Source organism: Plasmodium brasilianum, chromosome 4 (genome assembly GCF_023973825.1).
Source record: "Plasmodium brasilianum strain Bolivian I chromosome 4, whole genome shotgun sequence".
Lineage (NCBI taxonomy): Eukaryota > Apicomplexa > Aconoidasida > Haemosporida > Plasmodiidae > Plasmodium > Plasmodium brasilianum.
Window position 1 is genome coordinate 792,685 of NC_090117.1, and position 21,045 is coordinate 813,729.

A 21,045-nucleotide genomic window follows, 5' to 3' on the forward strand; every position below is an offset into this window, starting at 1 on the left:
ATTATTTTGAGTTCAAAAATGGGAAAGAAAATTATCATGCTATTTTTATTAACCAAAAAAAAAAAAAAAAAAAAAAATACTCTTCTAAACAATTTTATAAGTTTATTTGAAATATTATAAAAGTTTTTCCCGAAATAATTCTAAAATTTAGTTATCAGCAGAAGGCAAATCATAAAATGTAAAAAAAAAAAAAAAAAAAAAAAAAAGGGCAAAATATATGAAATAAAACAAATGGAATATTTCTCAACTTTAAGAGGCATTAATTAACGTAAGGAAGACTTCTCATAACAAGTAAAATGAACGTTTTTCTGCCCTAAACTTATTATAAAGAAATAGAAGCATAAAATATTACTTTTGAAGATTCCTAAAGTCGAAGAAGATATTATCAGTTATTTGACCAATTTAATTGCATTTTGTAATGTATAGTTTTATGAAATTTTAAAAGTTTATATTATACCATATATTAATGATGTGCCTTTTCGTCTTCTTACAATGATGACCGTCGACAAAATTTTAATTAAAATATAAACGGAGAAAATTTAATTACACGAACGCACTGCAGCTGAAGTGGTATTTCAGAACACCTTGGAAATACTATATTTTCCATTTGTCTTATTAAATTATACTTTATTATATTTCATAATATTTTAATGTATTTTATTATATTGTAGTGTATTATATTATATTTTATTGTATTATATATTGCTGTATCATATTTTATTGTATCATATTTTATTGCATTCCATTTTATTGTATTCTATTTTATTGCATCCCATTTTATTGCATCCCATTTTATTGCATCCCATTTTATTGCATCCCATTTTATTGCATCCCATTTTATTGCATCCCATTTTATTGCATCCCATTTTATTGCATTCCATTTTATTGTATTCTATTTTATGGTATTTTATTTCGTCTTATTTCGACGCATTATATTCATATCAATATATTATATTTCTGTTCATTTTATTATATTTTATCTCGCTTTATTTAGTTTTACCTGATTTTATTTCCTTTTATTCGTGTACTATAAAAACGCACGAGGGTGTTATCTACCTATACAGATTTAAAGAAAATCGAAATGTATTAGTTATATGGTACAGAATATTGTTATAGTATTTTTAATAGTATTCCTGCATACTTCACATAACGTGAAAATGTGATATATTTATGGTTCATATATTAGAAAAAATGTTAATTTAATTTTGCTTTTTTTTTTTTTTTTTTTTTTTTTTAATTGTCTTCAAACGAATTAAAAGGTACATTTTTCAAAAAAATGAAAACAACGTTATTTGAAAGGAAAACAAATCTGCAGTAGTGAATAGGCAAAAAGGAATCATTTTTGTAAAACCGTATAGTACAGTATTTTTAAAAAAGAAAATTTTTGAATAAATAAAAAAATGTCTACACGTAGATAAAATATATCAAAATAAAAGTGTGTATATATGTTGTATATGTATTTATATAAGTGTATATTATACGTATATGTCTTTCAAATTTTTAAATGATATAATACACTTTAACGAATTATTAAAAATTTATGTTGCAAATTGCTAATGCACTAAATGAGCTAAAAAAAAAAATTTTGCCGACACGTTCTAACACCACGTTTTGTTGTGTCTTCTTTTGCTTCATTTCGTTTTTGTAAGAGGAGAAAATTTAAATTAATTCGAGTAAATGCATAAAATGTTCTTTTGAAAGGTAAAAAATAAATGAACAAATGTATAAATACATAAAGAAATATATAAATAAACGGATGCACAAAAAAAAAAAAAAAAAAAAAAAAAAAAAAAAAAAAAAAAAAATTAAATAAATAAATAAATGGACAAACAAATATATAGACAAAAAAATAAAGAAATATTATTAACAAATAAGAAAATAGACATAAATAAATAGAAAAATAAATCGACAGGTAAGTAGAAAAATAAATCGATAGACCAATAAATAAGTAGAATGCACGAATAAGTTGTAAATGCCAAAAAAAAAAAAAAAAAAAAAAAAAGGAAGTCTTTGCAACGTTCTACTTTATTTTTACTCAACAAAATGAAGTGCTCTATTTCGTTTTTTCTCATAATATGTAAGTAAAAAAAATAGAGAAAATTCAAAATAATAAATTATCGATGAAATATATATGCGTGAACAAAAATAAAACATTTTACGGTAAAAATGATGTTAAGAAAAAATGTAGTTTTATGCTCCATTTATTTGTAATCGATTTTACGTAGATATTATATTAAGCAGAGATATATTTCGATGCAAAGGGGAAGATAAAGCTGTAGAACCTACACAAGGTCAAAGCGGCGCACAGGGTTCTTCGTCAGATACAGAAGGAAGAGCAAATTCACCTAGTGTTGATGGTTCACATAATGGACCTTTATCCGTAAATCAACAAACAGATCCAAAAGTTACCGCACCTACCGTTCCAAGTACATCTAACACGCAAACTGGCGAAAGTAACTTTAGGCAAGAGGTTGCATCTGCTTCAGCTGCTGCAGGTGACAGAGTTGACGCAAGTGGCTCTGGAGCATCTAGTATAGCTGTGCAGTCTGCCACTCCAAGTAGCCAAAATAACATTAATGTAAAATCTGCCCTATTAAAAGACCATAAAGGGGTAAAAGTTACTGGTACATGTAACGCGAAAGTTCAATTATTCCTGGTTCCACACATATCTATTACTCTCGAAACAAAGGAGAGTAAAATACGTTTGGGACCAAAATATGAAGATTCAGATATTACAAAAGAATTCCAAACTGACAACGAAGAACTAGATATAAAAAAAATATTTGAAATAAAAATTGACAAGTTACAGAATAGGTGCGCCGATGGTAAAACCTTTAAATTCATAGCTTACCTTCAAGGGGAAGAATTAACTCTCAAATGGAAGGTATATGATAATACAACCCCCCCAAACAAAGGTAACTAAAAAAAGAGAATCAAAAAGAAAAAAAAAAAAAAAAATTATGAAAATGAAAATGGATGAGCCTTACAGCACCCATACATTTTAATTAGTTGCATATAAACACACTGCTCACTGCTCATATTATCGTATAAATAGCTTTAAAGGCAGTCCTATTCCACTTTGCTCTTTCTCGGTTCTTACTGCAGGTAGCAAAACGGACATTATGAATTATCTAATAAAAAACTTAGATCGACCAATAACGGCAATACAAGTGCACACCACAAAGAATATTCAGAGTAGCTTCTTAATTGAAAGCAAAAATTATTCTATAACGAATTCAGTACCTGAAAAATGTGAACTAATGGCAATGAATTGCTTCCTAAGTGGTAGTTTGAACATGGAAAATTGTTACAGTTGTGCTGTACTATTAGAAAATGACAATATTCAAAATAATGAGTGTTTCAATTATACTTCTGCTTTTATTAAGGAAAATATTGATAATATAAAAGCTAGAGCTCAAGATGATGATGAAAACCCTACCCAAATGGAACTTACACAAAAAATTGACAACATATTGAAAAAAATGTACAAGATGGATAACAACAATAATATGCAGTTAATAACATTGGAAGGGTTAGATGATACCCTAAAAGGAGAACTGGTACAATACTGCAAATTGCTAAAGGAGGTAGACACAAGTGGAACATTAGAAAGCTATGAAATGGGAAACGAAACAGAAATCTTCAACAATTTAACGAGGCTTCTAGCAAAACATGCTGATGAAACATATGCTTCATTACAACATAAACTAAGAAATGCAGCAATATGTATGAAGAATGTAAACGACTGGATAAAAAATAAAAGAGGGTTATCATTGCCTCAATTTGAATATCATAATTTGGAGAATAACAGTAATAATTTACAAAATTATGAAAACAGTACTCAAAATGTAGAGAGCAAAAATGTGAATAGTGTTAAACAAAATGAAGGGTATGATGGTGTTATTGATTTTTCTGATTATAATGGGACAAATATGAACTCATCTCAACTTACTGACACAATGTATTGCAATAAAGAATATTGTGACAGGTGGAAAGATAATGATAGTTGCTTTTCAAAAATAGAAGCGGCAGAACAAGGAAATTGCGCTATATCATGGTTATTTGCATCTAAATTGCATCTTGAAACTATTAGATGCATGAACAGATATGACCATGTAAAAAGTTCCGCATTATATATAGCTAACTGTTCCAAGAGGAACCCTAAAGATAAATGTATTTCCGGATCTAATCCTTTTGAATATCTTAGTGTTATTGAAGAAAATGGGTTCTTACCCCTAGAACACAATCATCCATATTCATACAAAGAAGTAGCCAATGACTGTCCAAAATCAGAGAATCATTGGACGAATTTATGGGCAGGTGCAAAATTAGTAGATTCTAAAGATGAGCCCAATTCGTTGGGGGCTAAAGGATATACCGCCTATGAGAGTGATAAATTTAGGGGAAACATAGACACGTTTATCAAAAAAATAAAGCATGAAGTTATGCACAAAGGATCTGTAATTGCTTATGTAAAGGCAGAAAATGCAATGGATTATGACCTTAACGGAAAGAAGGTGCTCAGTCTATGTGGTGATAAAAATGCTGACCATGCAATTAACATCATTGGATGGGGAAACTACACAAATGATGAGGGAAAGAAGAAGTCTTACTGGATAATAAGAAATAGCTGGGGTAAGTACTGGGGGGATGAAGGAAATTTTAGGGTTGATATGCATGGTCCAGAACAATGTGAACACAACTTCATCCACTCTGCCGTAATATTCAACATCCATATGCCAATAGCCCAAGTCCCTACAAAGAAGGGAGCTGAAATATATAATTACTACTTAAAAACTTCCCCAGATTTTTATAGTAATCTTTATTATAACAATTTCACACCAGAGGAGGAAAGTGTACCACTCAAGAGAAATGACTTATCTCAAAATTCGTTGGTTTATGGACAAGACGAGCCAGCACCTGCACTACCTACAGGGTCAGCATCTGGCGAACGCGCAAGTCCAGGAGTAGGTGGAGTACAAGGGGATGTATCATCAACATTACCAAAATCAACAGAACAAAATGGACCTCAACCAGGAAATGCAGCAGCAGCAGGTCAAATACAATCGACACATCAGGAATCTCAACCAGGACAACGAACACCAGTTGAAACATCGGTAGATCCAAAACAATCAGTGCTACCTGGATCTCAAACAGTAGCAGCTAAGAATGCACCAGCTGCTACTGCTAAAACTGGAGTGCTTCATGTCTTAAAACACATCAAAAATGGTCAGATAAAAATGGGGCTAGTTAAGTACGAAGATAATGCAATAATTATTGATAACCACGCTTGCTCCAGATCTTATGCCATGGATGTAAACAATCTAGATGAGTGTATAAAATTTTGTAGTGAGGAATGGGACAATTGCAAAGATGAACCTTCTCCAGGATATTGTTTGACTAAAAGGCAAAGTACCAATAAGTGTTTTTTCTGTTATGTGTAGAATTTTATTAATAAAAAGTAACTCAGGATTGCGATAGCTTTTTTTTTCTTTTTTTTAAGAATTATATATATAATATTATATTTTTAAGGAATGAAGTAAAAAATGTTCTTAATGCTTTTACGAAAGCTTAAAAAAGTATATCCCTTTTTTTTTTTTTTTTTTTTAAGTCCTTTTTATTAGTAAGCGTATTTATACATCTATATTTATGTATGTACTTATGTATATATATGAATATATATGCACATTTGTATATACATTTAATTCTTGTTTCAGTTTTGTAGTGCTGTAAATTAAAAATTTTCCCAAGTTTTTTTTTTTTTTAGCAAAAATTAAGACATCAAACAAATTTTATTTTAGAATTTTTTAAGTATATAAACTTTTCTAATTTTGTTTTAATATATCGATGTTACAAAATATGCTATTGCGAAAGAAGAAAACATAATATTTTAGCATTAATTATATATAAAAGTATTTTCTTTTTTATCTTAATGTTACTTAATATTTACAGTTATCCTGTATATATGCATTTTTAAGTTTTGGTCAAAATAAATGAATTTGTGATATTATATATATTTCCTACTACATACCATAGGTGCTGAATTCAGTGGGTGCACATATAAATGCAGTAGACAATATTTTTATTTGTAATTAAAATTTTGGAATACCTTTCGGTAAAATTTAGGGGAAAATGTTATGCCCAGAAATGTCAAATAAAAGTAAACCATATAAAAGCTGTTAAAAAAAAAAAAAAAAAAAAAAAGAAAATGAAAATGAAAATGCAAGTTCAAATGAATGGTGCTTACAACACACACATGCATATTGACTATTTGCATATAAACAGCATTGAAGATGGTCCCATCCCACATTACCTTTTCTCGCTGATCATTCCAGGTTACAAAACAGACATAATATCATGAAAAACTTAGATTTACCAATTACTGCAATATTAATGAACAACAAGCAGGAATTTTTGGATGCTATCTTCAATGAAAGCAACATATTACATTATAAGAGGAGATATTCCTAGTTACATAAATGAAAAGCATAGAAAAAAAAAAAAAGATAATAGAGGAATATAATTGTATTATCATTCTTTCAAGACTTTGAAGAAGTTACGGTGATACATCTTATATGTGCATGAGCATATATATATATATATATGTCCACATTAATGCATGCATGTCTGAGGGTGGACATGTTTTTGCTTCTATTTTTTATTTTTATCGAGAAACGATATATAATAATAGAAAATCATTTTCGAAGGTGTAGGGTATACATCGAAAGATGTTATGCCTGTACTTCACTGTTATAAAATGATCATTTTCCAAATGATAAATTTTTCATTTATGAACCTGCTGATGTTGAGAAAAATTATAACGATATAAAAACTAAGGCGCAAAATGATGAAGACCCTGACTAAATGGTTTCGCTAAAATATAATTGATGAAATATTGAAAAATATTTACAAGTCAGGTGAAAATATTAGTAAAGCATAAATAAGCTTAGAACATTTAGATAATACTTTAAAAGTGAAATTAGTGAAATAATGCAAATTCATAAAAGAAGTAGATACCATGGCGAACATTAGAAAATTGCGAATAGGATAATAAGGCGGAAATAACCGACAATTTAACAAAGGTTCATGGAAAAGGTACTAGGGGAAACATACTCCTCATTACAGCACAAAACTAAGTAATGCCGTGAGATGTATGAAAAATGTAGATAACTAGGTAAACAAACAAAAGAATGTTATCCTTACCTGATAAAGGGATATATTAAAAATATACAGATAATAAAAAATGAAGATATAGGTGTACGAAATGGTGAATACAATGGTGCTACTAATTCAGTCTTCGTTGATGAACTATGTTCGAAGTCTTCTCATTTTACATGCACAATGGATTCGAATGAAGGATAGTGTTACTGGTGAAAAGATAACGATATCTGCATTTCACATATTAATGCAGAAGATGATAGAAATTGCTCAATATCTTGTATATTTGGATCTAAGATGTGCTTAGTAACTATAAGAAGTTTGAGTAGAAATAACCATATAAGAAAAGTCCGGCTTAGTATAACACCGTTGGCACAAAGAAGCTATGATAAAATTCCACATCGGATTTAACCCATTAGAGTTCTTCAACATTGTAGATGAAAATAAGCTCCTACATTTAGAAACTTAATTTACCATAAATATATGCGTAAGCCAGTGATGATTATACTATGACATTTGGATAAGTGAACTAATTTATGGGCAGATGTAAATTTATTAGATCTTAAGAATTAGCATAATTCATTAGGGGGTTAAGGATATACTGCTTATCGGAGGAACACGTACAAAAAAAAAAAAAAAAAAAAAAAATTTCATTCAGTGGCATAACAAAGAATGAAGGTTACGATTGAAGTTCCTATGATTTTAGGGAAAAGGTTAATAATATCATGGGTTACGACCTTAACGGAAGGAAGGGGAAAAATCTATGTAGTGATAAATTTCTTGACTAGGTACTATTAATATGATTAGGTACGGTAACTTTATAAATACTGAAGAGAAGAAAAAATTATATTTCCTAGTTAGATATAGATGGGGTAAGTATTTTAGTGTCTAGGAAACTTTGAAGTCGACGCGCATGGCCCCTTGCATTGTCAATACAACTACATCCACTCTACTGCAATGTTCAACATCGATGTGCCTATGGAAAAAGTACCTAAGAAGAAAGAAGCTGAATTATATAATTACTATCTTTAAAATTACATCAATTTTTATAGTAATCCCTATTAGATGAACGTTAGTCTATAGAAGGCCAATTATTCGGACAGAGGAAAATTTTGATGTCATAATTGTGTGATTTATTGGCAGTATGACTCAGGAATAGGCAACATATTACCACTTAACGAACAAAAGGGAGAAAGATCAGCAGAAGGAGGTAAGGATGTAGGAGGTGAACAAGAATCAACGTTAACATGATCAACGTTAACATGCTCAACGTTAACATGCTCAACGTTAACATGCTCAACGTTAACATGCTCAACGTTAACATGATCAACGTTAAAAGGACTTGAACTTTATAAGTACCAAAAACTGAATAAACGGATGAAAGAACAACAAAGGAAGAACAGGCGTTAGACATACGAAACAATGAATTTCATGGGCGAGGAACAACCAATGGAAGAGTAGCATAAGAGGTCAGAAAGAGTCGTGAATGAGGAGTACACGAGGTAGCTGCAAGAGATACACCCGCAGCAGCTACTACTGTAGGAGAACAACTATCAGAAATATGAACAGTGTAATCATTATCATCATGAATGGAAACAACGACTAGGGTTACACTTGTTAGCAGAGGTGCTACTAAACTGAAGTTGTTAATATTTTAAGACATATTAAAAATGAACAAACAAAAATAGATCTAGTTAAATATGAAGATAACACAGCAATTAATGATGATCAAACTTGTTGAATATTTCTATCAACATATACATATAAATTATGAGAGTGTGTAAAATTTTACGGTAACGCGTGAAATTAACAAATAAAATAAGTGAACAAATGAACCTTCCCCTAAATACCGTTTGTTAAAAGGAGATAAACAAACAACTTTTTTTTTTTTTTTTTGTTATGTGTAAAATGGTATTAATAAAATGTAACTCATGCTAATGGTAGTTTTTTTTTTTTTTTTTTTTTTAAAATACATATGAGTAACATTGTAATTTTAATAAAGAATGCAAGTAAAAATTGTTCATTATAATTTTGAAAAGGTGAAAAAATATGGTTCTCTTTTGAAGTTGCAATAGTTCTAAATTAGATAAGTTTCCTAGTTATTTCTTTTAAATTACTTTTCCATATTTTACATTCCACAGTGACTATTTACGCATTTGTTCAATTATTCATTTTTTTTTTTTTTTCTTTTGAAATTTTCTTGAAATGATAAAAATTAGGAAGGCTTTAAGAAAGAATAATTTAATTTCATTTTTGTAAGAATTTTTTGACCACTCGGAGTGCGGAATTGATAAGAGTAAGTTAACCTTATAATACTTATTTTTGCGAAAAGAGTCATGGTGCTTCAAGTTTAACATGAAAAATAAATACTATTTCCTGTTCTTCGGGACGAATTAATTTGACTATAAGTGCATGTACTTATGCACATGTACAGGTTTTACCCTTAACCTTAAAAATGCACTTAGACAAATTGCAAAAATTTTGCGAGTACACATCAAGAGATTCATAACGAATTAGTGCAATAACAAATGCACTAAAAGATGTGTATATCTTTCTAGAGTGTTTATATTATCATTGATATTATGTAAAAAATTAAAAAAAAGGAAAAACAAAAAATGAAAGAAATACAGATTTAAAAATTAAAAAACACAATAACACAGAAAAAAAAAAAAATAAATAATAAATACAGACCTTTTCTTCATATCAATGTTTTAATTTCCCTTAGGTAAAAAAAAAAAGATTTATTGAGAAAAAACAGAATAAAAAGGTACATGAATGTACAGAACTATTACCAGAAAAAATATAAAGACATTCCATTTTTACTTTGTGCAACAAAATGAAGTCTTGTATTTCCTTACTTTTCATAATATGTAAGAAAAAAAAAAAGGTACAAAAAATGTGTAAAGACATAATGATAAAAAGAAAAAATAAAAGTAGTAAAATATTCAGTTGGATCTAAATGATACAAACAAAATTTACAGTATTTGCAAAACTAAGAAAAAATTAAATACTCTCATAATTTTTGTTCGTAACGAAATGGCAAGGGACATATTATGAAAAAAAAAAAAAAAAATATTTCTTCGTACGTAATAAAATTTTTTTTGTGTGTTCTTTTTCTTTATTTTAATATTTACGCAGGTGTAGTGTATAGTAACAGTATAATGCCGTGCCACGGGGGAACTACTATGGAACAACCTCCAAATGTTACGTCCCCATCAAACAGTATCGCACAAGATGTAAGTCAAAATAATGGTTCATCTAGTGTTCAAGGTTCTAGTACAAATACAAACCCAAATGGAGCTGGAGATCCATCAGTAGTTCCAGGTGCAGGAGTAGGGGGAAGTGGACCTACTGGTGCAAATGGAGTTGTAGGGGAAAATCATAATGGAAGTTCAGATGGAACCTCTGGATCCCCACCGAATGGTGCTGAACCATCGGAGGTATCAGGTAATGGTCAGGGAAAAAGTGATCGTTCTATAGCTGGTGAACAAAGAAATAATGATTCTAGTGAGCCTGTAACTACTTCTAACAATAGCGATATTCAGATAAATTCTGCTTTGTTAAAAGATCATAAGGGAGTAAAAATTACTGGACTGTGTAATGTGGACTTTTTAGTTTTCCTTGTTCCGTATATATATATTCATGTTAAAACGGATGTTGACCTAATTTTATTGAGAACAAAATCAAATAATCAAACAATCAACGTAGATTTTAGCACTGAAGAACAATCAAAAAATAAATGTCATGATAAATATACGTTTAAACTTATTGTAAATATTCATGATAATATACTCACACTTAAATGGAAAGTATATGACAAAGTAAATAATCCACCCAATACAGGTAAAAAAAAGAAAAAGAAAAAAATACACTAGTTTCCATTTTGCATAAATTAATAAGAGTATATATTCTTAATTAGTGAAAAGCTGTCACCATGTATATATATATATATATATACATATGTGCATATACATATGTGCATATACATATGCGTAATTCAAAATTTGAACATATTAGCGTCATCCATAGTTTCCTTTTTAACTTTTCTATTCAAATTAATATTTTCGGTTTCGCTTTTAATTTTGTCCATTAGATAATAAAGTAGACATAAGGAAGTTCATGATACGAAACATAGATCAACCTATTACATCAATACAGATATTCAATGTATTAGAGAAGAAAGATGTTCACATTCTCGAGAGCAAAAATTACCCACTGGGGAATGTTATGCCAGGTTAGATTCATAAGTAGTTCAAAATAGGAAGAATAGATGAAAAAAGAATCATTTATTCGCTTTTTCCTTATACGTTCTTCATATTATTTTAATTATTACTGTTCTTGTTTTGTTGTGCATTCTTTTAAGCTTTAACTGAATTCCATAATGCACCAAACGTTGAACTCTTCACATTTATATCATATATTTTGTCTAATCTTGTATATTTTTACATTAACAGACAGGTGCGATATAATGGCTACAAACTGCTTCTTCAGTGGAATTTCGGACATCGAAAAATGCTATAAATGTACCCTGCTTACGAAAAATTTGAGTCCATCAGATGAGTGTTCTAAATATGCTTCAAAAGAGACGGATACACAAAATGAACAAAACGTTCTCACGACAGGAAATGATGAAGAATCTGTACAATATAAACTTATGGAATCCATTAATAACATATTGGACCTAATATACAAGATAGATGTAAACAATAACAAAGAATTAGTAAAAATGGAAGAGATGGATAATACTTTAAAAGGAGAATTAATGAAATATTGTAAGTTATTAAAGCAGGAAGATGTGAGTGGTACGTTGGAAAACCACGAACTAGCGAATCATGTAGAAACATACAGTAACTTAACTAAACTATTAGAAAAACACAATGAAGAAAAAAAGTCTTCATTACTATATAAACTAAAAAATCCAGCGATATGTATGAAATATGCTGAAAACTGGATAACAAATAAAACTGGATTAGTATTACCTAATCTGTCATACAAAAATAATGAAAATAAAATTCAATTACAGACTACGAAAGTTTCTGAAACTTCTAGTGTTAATCAGAATAATATAAAAGATACATTCAATGATGGAATTGATGGTATTATAGATTTAGAAGCAGTTGAACAGGATAATAAACAGTCTTTCTATTTTACAGATAATATGTTTTGTAATGATGAATATTGTGATAGATGGAAAGATAAAAATACTTGTATTTCAAAAATAGAAGCACAAGATCAGGGAAGTTGTGCAACATCTTGGATATTTGCATCTAAGTTACATCTCGAAACTATTAGATGTATGAAGGGTTATGAACATGCGAGCAGTTCGGCATTATACGTTGCCAATTGTGCGCATAAAGAGGCTAAGGATAAGTGTCATGTTGGATCGAACCCATTAGAATTTCTTAAAATTATCGATGAAAATAACTTCCTACCTTTAGAAGTAAACCTTCCATACTCATATGCAAAAGTTGGTAATACGTGTCCAAATCCACAGAATCACTGGACGAATTTATGGGCAAATGTAGAATTATTAGATTCTAAAGATGAGCCCAATTCATTAGGGGCTAAAGGATATACCGCCTATGAGAGTGATAAATTTAGGGGAAACATGGACACGTTTATCAAAAAAATAAAGCATGAAGTTATGCACAAAGGATCTGTAATTGCTTATGTAAAGGTAGAAAATGTAATGGGGTATGACCTAAATGGAAAGAAGGTGCTTAGCCTATGTGGTGGTAAACATCCTGACCATGCAGTTAACATCACAGGGTATGGTAACTATATAAATAGCAAAGGAGAGAAAAAATCTTACTGGATAGTTAGAAACAGCTGGGGTAAGTACTGGGGGGATGAAGGAAACTTTATGGTCGACATGCATGGCCCCGAACAATGTGAACATAACTTCATGCACTCTGTTGTAATGTTCAACATTGATATGCCTTTGACAAATGTCAATAAGAAGAAAGAAGCCGAATTATATAATTACTACTTAAAAACCTCCCCAGATTTTTATAGTAATTTATATTTCAACAGTTTGAGCGCAGAAAAGGCTAATGATTTAAATAACAAGAATGTGATAACTGCGAACTCTGTCATTTATGGTTCAGATAATAGTGCTAGTGGAACTCAACCAGGAGTAGGTGTAGCACCAGGAGTAGGAGTAGCACCTGGAGTAGGAGGAGCACAAGGAGGATTAGATACAAAAGAGAACGACAAATTAAATGAGGCAACTACTAAAAAGCTTCAATTTGTTCACGTTTTAGAACACGTTAAAAATGGTAAAGTAAAAGTCGATATAGTTAAGTACGACTCGGATAATCCTATTAATGCTGACCATGTATGTTCAAGAGCAAGATCCTATCCAAATTATGAGATAAAAGATGAATGTGTAACGTTCTGTAATGAAAACTGGGGAGCATGTAGTGAACATAAATCACCCGGATATTGTTTAACACAAAAGAGGAAAACAGATGACTGCTTTTTCTGTTTTGTATAAAACCTTATTAATATGAATAAACCAAGCGAACAACAATAATAATTTTTTTTTTTTTTTTTGCTAGAAATAGCAATAAAATTATACTTTCAACAATTGATGTAGATAAAATTATTAGTGGATTTTTTGAAAAGGTAAAAATGTATTATTTTTTTTATGCACCTTTATATGTTCCTTATTGGTATATATATATATATATATGTTTAAATGTATCTTTATATATATGTGTTCATACATGTGTATGTTTATGTATATGTGCGTATATATGTTTGTTTATAAATGTGTTCATACATGTGTATGTTTATATATATGTGTGCATACATGTGTATGTTTATGTATATGTGCGTATATATGTGTACGTTTATATATATGTGTGCATACATGTGTATGTTTATGTATATGTGCGTATATATGTGTACGTTTATATATATGTGTGCATACATGTGTATGTTTATGTATATGTGCGTATATATGTGTACGTTTATATATATGTGTGCATACATGTGTATGTTTATGTATATGTGCGTATATATGTGTACGTTTATATATATGTGTGCATACATGTGTATGTTTATGTATATGTGCGTATATATGTGTACGTTTATATATATGTGTGCATACATGTGTATGTTTATGTATATGTGCGTATATATGTGCATGTTTATATATATGTGTGCATACATGTGTATGTTTGTATATTTTATTCCCATTATGATTTAGAGAAGTTCTATATTAAAGAGGTTCCTGTATTATTCTTTCTATTTGTGATAAAAACTATGCTTTGTAAATGTTTTTTTTTTTTATTCGATTTATTAAAATTATATAAATGAAAAGAACTTCATGGTTAAGCATTTTAATTTAACCTTTTTACAGTTAGGGAGTCTACATTTATATGAGTAAGTTCATATAAAAAACATTACTATGGTAAAAACGAAATCACTAAGTTGTAGCACTTGTAAATAATAGCACCACTTTTGTCTTCTTCCTTTACACATCTATTCTATCCACAATAAATAAATCAATACGCCTTCAAACATGCCTTCGAACTTTAACCATAAAGGTGTAGATAGTGAACTTGTTAAAGTTTTTCGAAAGCAACCACTACGGTAGTCGAAGTAAATTAGTGGTCAATTCGTTACATCAGTGAAACGCTTACATTATTACTACTACTGTTACTGTTATTATTATTATAATTACCATTACCATTACTATTACTATTACTATTACTATTTTTTTTTTGTTTTTTTTAAAGTGGAATCATTTCTCGAAGAACTATATTAAAATATTGCAAAAGAATAATAGCATTTTTTCTTTGAAAATATAATGTTTAATTTATTTTCAGCAAAAAGTGTGTAGTTCTATAAAAATAAAAAAAAAAAATAAAGAATATGTAAATATATATATATATACACATACAGAACTATAAGTACATATAGGTGATACAATTTACAATTATCAAAAAAAAAAAAAAAAAAAAAATTTTACAACACCTCATTTTAGCTTTTACATTCAACAAAATGATGTATCCTATATCTTTTCTTCTAATAATATGTAAGAACAAAAAAAAAAAAAATAATAAAATATTAAGAATAGTCAATGTAGCAATTAAAAATGTGAGAAATAATGAATATGTTAAGGAGCATTACATATACTGCAACCTCAGAATAATAATAAAGTTATTCTACAATAAAATACAACATTTTGGAATAAAACAAAAAAAAAAAAAAAAAAATTTTTTTCATGTACTATTTGTCAATAACAATTTTTTTTGCAGATATTTTAATTAGTAATAATATAATAAAATGTTATTGCTCTACTAAAAATGCACCTGTGACTAGTATATCAGTATTTTTGCCAAAAGTGGATGGTACACGGATAAGCTCTTCTGAAGGTTTAGCGGATCAATCACAGGCAACTGCAACTGCAGTATCACATGTAAATACAAAGGAAGGTAAAGGGAAAAAGATACTCAAAAGGGGAGAAAGTCTCCAAACAGGTCAGCAGAATAGTTCTATTGTAGGAGCACCAAATGGACCTGCACAACAACCAATTATGGTGCGTCTCTCTAATGAACATGGCAATTCAGGAAGTAATGATGTTCCTGCAGAACGTGTATCGTCAGATATTTCAAATGTAGTTCAAGTCAAATCAGCACTATTGAAAGAACATAAGGGTATAAAAATAACTGGTCCGTGCACTGCAAAATTTTATGTGTTCCTTATTCCATTTTTAGAAATTTATGTTGATGCCGAAAATAATGAAATAGAAATGAACCCGATATTTATAAAAATAACAGAAAAAATATTATTTGAAAAGGAAAAATCTAATTTGCATAATAAGTGTGCTCATAACAAAACCTTTAAGGTCGTAGTGTACATTGAAGAAAACATATTAACCCTTAAATGGAAAGTGTATCCATCTACAACTGAAACAGGTAAGAGTAACAAGAAAAGAAAACAAATTAACTGAAAGTTTGGATAATAAACTGGTTTCCATTTTGTAAAATGCAAAAGTGGAAAGAATAAAGCTTCAACTATGTTTCTTCTGTGCTGCGTTCGTTTTGAAAAAAAAAAAAAAAAAAAAAAAAAATATATATATATATATATATATATATATATATAATATGGTTATGTATATGTATGTATATATATGTATATGCATATATGCACTCAGTTTTTATCATAATACTTTTCGCCTATTAGTACCGAGTTCCTCCATTTTTTTATCAACTTGTATATACTTTAATTTTTCGTCTTAGACAAAATGGTAGATGTAAGGAAATACAGAATGAAAGATATAGGAAGACCAATTACTTCAATACAAGTAATAACCTCGTCAAATCCTGAAAAGCAGATTCTTATTGAAAGCAAAAATTACAGCATATCAAATATGCCAGGCAAGCTCTTACAAAGGAATATAACTAAATAACTGCTCTTCATTTTATTGTTATCTTATTTTAATTACTCACAACTTTGTTACCCCCCCAAAAAAATAAAAAATAAATAAATACATAATAATAATAATAATAATAATAATAATTAATAAGCGAAAAAACACATACATCAATACATGCATGCATATGTGTGTACATGGACTGGTCTCATACTTTCTAAACATTTCACCATTATACTATTTTTGCTTCTTTTTTTTTTTTTCCTTCTAATAGAAAAATGCGATGCAATAGCCAGTGACTGCTTTTTCGGCGGTATTATCGAAATAGAAAAGTGCTACCAATGTGCTTTATTCTTAGAGAGTAAAGAAAAAGCCAGTGAATGTTTAAACTATGTTTCTGCTGATATGAGGCAACGATTTGACGAAATAAAAACTGAAGGGCAGGATGATGAAAATTATAATGAAATCCAGCTTACAGAAGCGATTGACAGTATACTTATGGGAATTAAGGACAATAACAAGAATAATAAAAAAGATTTAGCAATTCCACAAGATTTAGATAGTACATTAAAAAGGCAGATAACAAATTACTGTAATTTGCTAAAAGGATTAGATATGACTAGGATGTTAGAAAATTACGAGTTGGGTAACGAGATGGAAGTACTGAACAATTTGAATAGAATGTTAAAAATGCATAAAGGTGAAAAATATATTTCACTGAAAAATAAATTAAAAAACGCAGCAATATGCATGAAGAATGTATCTAATTGGGGGGAAAACAGAACAGGTTTAGTACTACCAGATTTGCCTTATAACAAATTAGAAGGGAAGAATGTTATGCATTTTAACTATGATGTTGAGCTTAAAGATTATAAAAATGTAGGTAATTCTATATACAAAGAAGATGATGATGGAGTTGTTGATCTGACAAAATATGAAGAAGCAGATATGAACACTGCCCGTTTTACAGATAGAATGTATTGCAATGAAGACTATTGTGATAGATGGAAAGATAAGAATAGCTGTGTTTCAAAAATTGAAGCAGAAGATCAGGGAAACTGTGCAACATCATGGTTATTTGCATCTAAGCTGCACCTAGAAACTATTAGATGTATGAAGGGTTATGATCATGCAAGTGGTTCGGCTTTATATGTGGCTAACTGTTCGAAAATAGAACCTGATGAAAGATGCAAAGTTGGGTCTAATCCTCTAGAATTTCTAAGAATCATTGATGAAAAAAAGATCCTACCTTTAGAATCTAATCTTCCATATTCATACAAAAATGTAGCTAATGATTGTCCAAACCCCAAGTATCATTGGACTAATTTGTGGACAGATACGAAATTAATGGATTACAAGTATGAACCCAATTCGTTAGGGGCCAAAGGATATACTGCTTATGAGAGTTACAAATTTAGGGGAAATATGGACACGTTCATCAAAAAAATAAAGCATGAAGTTATGCACAAAGGATCTATGATTGCTTATGTGAAGGCAGAAAAAATAATGAGTTACGATTTTAATGGAAAGAAGGTTTACAGTTTATGTGGTGAAAAAATGCCTGACCATGCTGTTAATATCATTGGTTGGGGTAACTACATAAGTGATAAAGGAATGAAAAAGTCTTACTGGATAATGAGAAACAGTTGGGGTAAGTATTGGGGGGATGAAGGAAATTTTAAGGTCGACATATATGGCCCCGAAAAATGTGAACATAATTTCATACACTCTGCTGTAATGTTCAACATTGATATGCCATTAGCAAAAGTCAATACGAAGAAAGAAGCCGAATTATATAATTACTACTTAAAAATTTCCCCAGATTTTTATAGTAATCTGTACTATAAAAATTTCAGCTCAGATAAAACTTACTATTCAAACAGCCGAAAGGGTCTATATTGGAACTCTATGATACATGGTCAAACAGATGAACCATCCTTTCCATCAACAGTGGAAAGACAAGGAATACCAGGAGGAGCAGTAATGAGTCCAGGACGAACACAACTACTTGTCACATCAGTGTCTGTAGGTAGAGAAGGCACAGAAAAATCGACCCATGAAGTACGTCCAACTGGAGGATATGCACCAATACTAGAAGGAGAACATCCAAGATCAGAATCCCCACGTTCAGTAACAGATGCGAGAGTACCACCTTCATCACCCGTATCATCTTATAATTTTTTATATAGCCAAGTAGATGAAAAGACTAAAATTCTTCATATTTTAAAACATGTTAAAGATGGAAAATTAAAAATTGGTTTAGCTAAATATGATATCCTTAAGTCTGCTAGTGGTGATCATGTTTGTTCAAGGTCATATGCATATGATCCAGGGAAGCAAGAAGAGTGCTTTCAATTTTGTGAAAGGCACTGGAATGAATGTAGAGGTAGTTATTCTCCCGGGTATTGCTTAAGTAAAAAGAGAAAAAAAAATGATTGCTATTTCTGCTACGTGTAGCTTCTGTTTCCGTTATGCGTAACTGCTATCTATGTTATATGCAAAATGTTATTACTGTAAGTAAGCAAAGGGAATGACAACTGCCCCTTTCCCAAAAGTATTAACTTTATATTTTTAGCTATAAATGCAAGTAGTTTTATTCACTGTGATTTCTATAAATGTAAAAAGTGTAATTATTATTATTTTGTTTTATTTTTTTATCTAATCTACTTCTTATTGAAATATGTATTTAATTCTTTTCCAGTTCTAAAAGGAGACGTTCTAAGTTGAACGTGCATCTATATGATTATTAACCTATTCTTGACATACATTACTATACATCTTTTTATATTATTATTACTCATATTTTTTCTCATATATTTTTCTAAAATGAAGCAAATTAGATTAACATTAACACTAAATAGAATAATTTCACTGCAGTGATATTTGAACATGCAAGGTTTCTATTTTACATAAGTTTACACAAAACGAACTTTTGTAAGAATGGAAAAACTAAACTGTAGAACTTGTGAATATCTTCATTCCTTCTGCGCGTTCCATGTGTAATCCTCTTTACAATAAACAACAACAAGTACCAAGTACATCTGAACTACAACCGTTAAAGTGGAGTTCGTGAAATTTAAAAAAAAAAAAAAAATATTTTCAAATACACATATTTTACAGGGGTTGAAATTAAATTTGTGCCAAAGTGATTTCAACTAATGAATTTTACTTTTTTATTATATTTTTATTTTATAATTTTTTCCTACTATAGTTTAGCATTCATTATATATCATTGAAGGTTAACGATACTGTAGTCCATTATTGGAATTATTATAGGAAATAAAATAAAAAAAAAGAAAAAAGAAAAAAAGAAACCATTACATGCAACAGAGATTCTTACAATTATGATAAGAACAATTTTTAGCATAACTAATTAAAATTATAATTTCAATATGCTTTTATATGAACAAAGTAAGAAATTAAATATTTCAAAATTTGAATAATTCTTCCAAATTGTAGTTCATATTAACATGTATGTCTCCTAAAAATGTTTGCGTTTCATGCTGTTTCTTTCATTCCTCATTGTAGATAATCAGTTATAAGTTAGAAATATATCTCAACGAAATATTAAGTAGACCAACTGCTGCAACACACAAGTACATATTTTTGCAAAGAGGAATAAAAATGCATTTTGGGGTTAAACTAAGAGTTATTCCATTAAAAGGGACGTTCTTTGTTGTATTCGAAAAAAAGATAAAAGAAAAATATTACATCTATAAATGAATAGCATACTAGAATTACCATCATTTACTTCAAAATATGAGAAAAATAGTCATTGATCGCTGCATGCGTGTGCATATACCTACACTAAATATATGTATATATATATGTTTTTCTTCTTTTTTGATAGTTTCTGTAAATTTGAGGAATCCTTACACTACTGTTTCATTTATCTACAGATATATTCGACTCTGTGTGAGCTAAGAATTTTCTTAGGGGGTACATAGTTATAGAAAAACAGTACCTAGTGCATTATTTATAGAAAGTAAAAAAATCAATAAGGAATAATATATATATATATATGAATGCCTCTTCTCATATTAGGGAGAAATATAGTGATATGTAAAATTAACGCCCATGCACAAGATAATACACACACAAAGGTACATCAACTTTACGAACCCGCTGATAACATGTAGAAAGTAATATTGCAAAACAGACGATGAGGTAAATTATCAGTTAATAAGCATGGAAGATTTATATACTGGCTTAAAATCAGTAATTACGAAATAGTATAAATTATTAAAAAAGAAGTAGTCATTTTTAAGATGACGGAAAATTAGTAACTCACTAGTATCCACTACATGATAGCTACAGTAATATTTCTAAATTTTCAAGTGACTCAGAGGAGTTTGTACATTCTCCTGGCTCCTCAGATACTATGTGCAAAAATAAAGAGTTCTTCAAAAGGAGGAAATATTATAAGCAAAATATATTACAAAAATTAATGAAGAGGAACACGGTATAACTCAGTACCATTTTTGCTGTTTGTATCGAAGCTT

At 29.5% G+C, this 21,045-nt stretch overlaps 3 protein-coding genes across 3 annotated transcripts; 2 read left to right on the forward strand and 1 right to left on the reverse strand.

Moving 5' to 3' along the window:
• Positions 1-2,043: 2,043 nt before the first annotated feature.
• MKS88_001179 (serine-repeat antigen) lies at positions 2,044-6,471 on the forward strand (the record flags this gene model as incomplete). The annotated part of the gene is made up of 4 exons (XM_067219841.1): positions 2,044-2,077; positions 2,226-2,915; positions 3,106-5,422; positions 6,336-6,471. The coding sequence occupies 4 exons, from the start codon at positions 2,044-2,046 to the stop codon at positions 6,469-6,471; spliced, it is 3,177 nt and encodes a 1,058-aa protein (XP_067075107.1).
• Positions 6,472-8,046: 1,575 nt separating this feature from the next.
• On the reverse strand, positions 8,047-9,496 carry MKS88_001180 (serine-repeat antigen; the record flags this gene model as incomplete). Its single annotated transcript, XM_067219842.1, has 4 exons — positions 8,047-8,134; positions 8,308-8,499; positions 8,658-8,795; positions 9,465-9,496. The coding sequence occupies 4 exons, from the start codon at positions 9,494-9,496 to the stop codon at positions 8,047-8,049; spliced, it is 450 nt and encodes a 149-aa protein (XP_067075108.1).
• Positions 9,497-10,054: 558 nt separating this feature from the next.
• On the forward strand, positions 10,055-19,000 carry MKS88_001181 (serine-repeat antigen; the record flags this gene model as incomplete). Its single annotated transcript, XM_067219843.1, has 7 exons — positions 10,055-10,106; positions 10,297-11,001; positions 11,252-11,392; positions 11,613-13,648; positions 14,718-14,766; positions 15,426-16,085; positions 16,818-19,000. The coding sequence occupies 7 exons, from the start codon at positions 10,055-10,057 to the stop codon at positions 18,998-19,000; spliced, it is 5,826 nt and encodes a 1,941-aa protein (XP_067075109.1).
• Between the last annotated feature and the right edge of the window lie 2,045 nt (positions 19,001-21,045).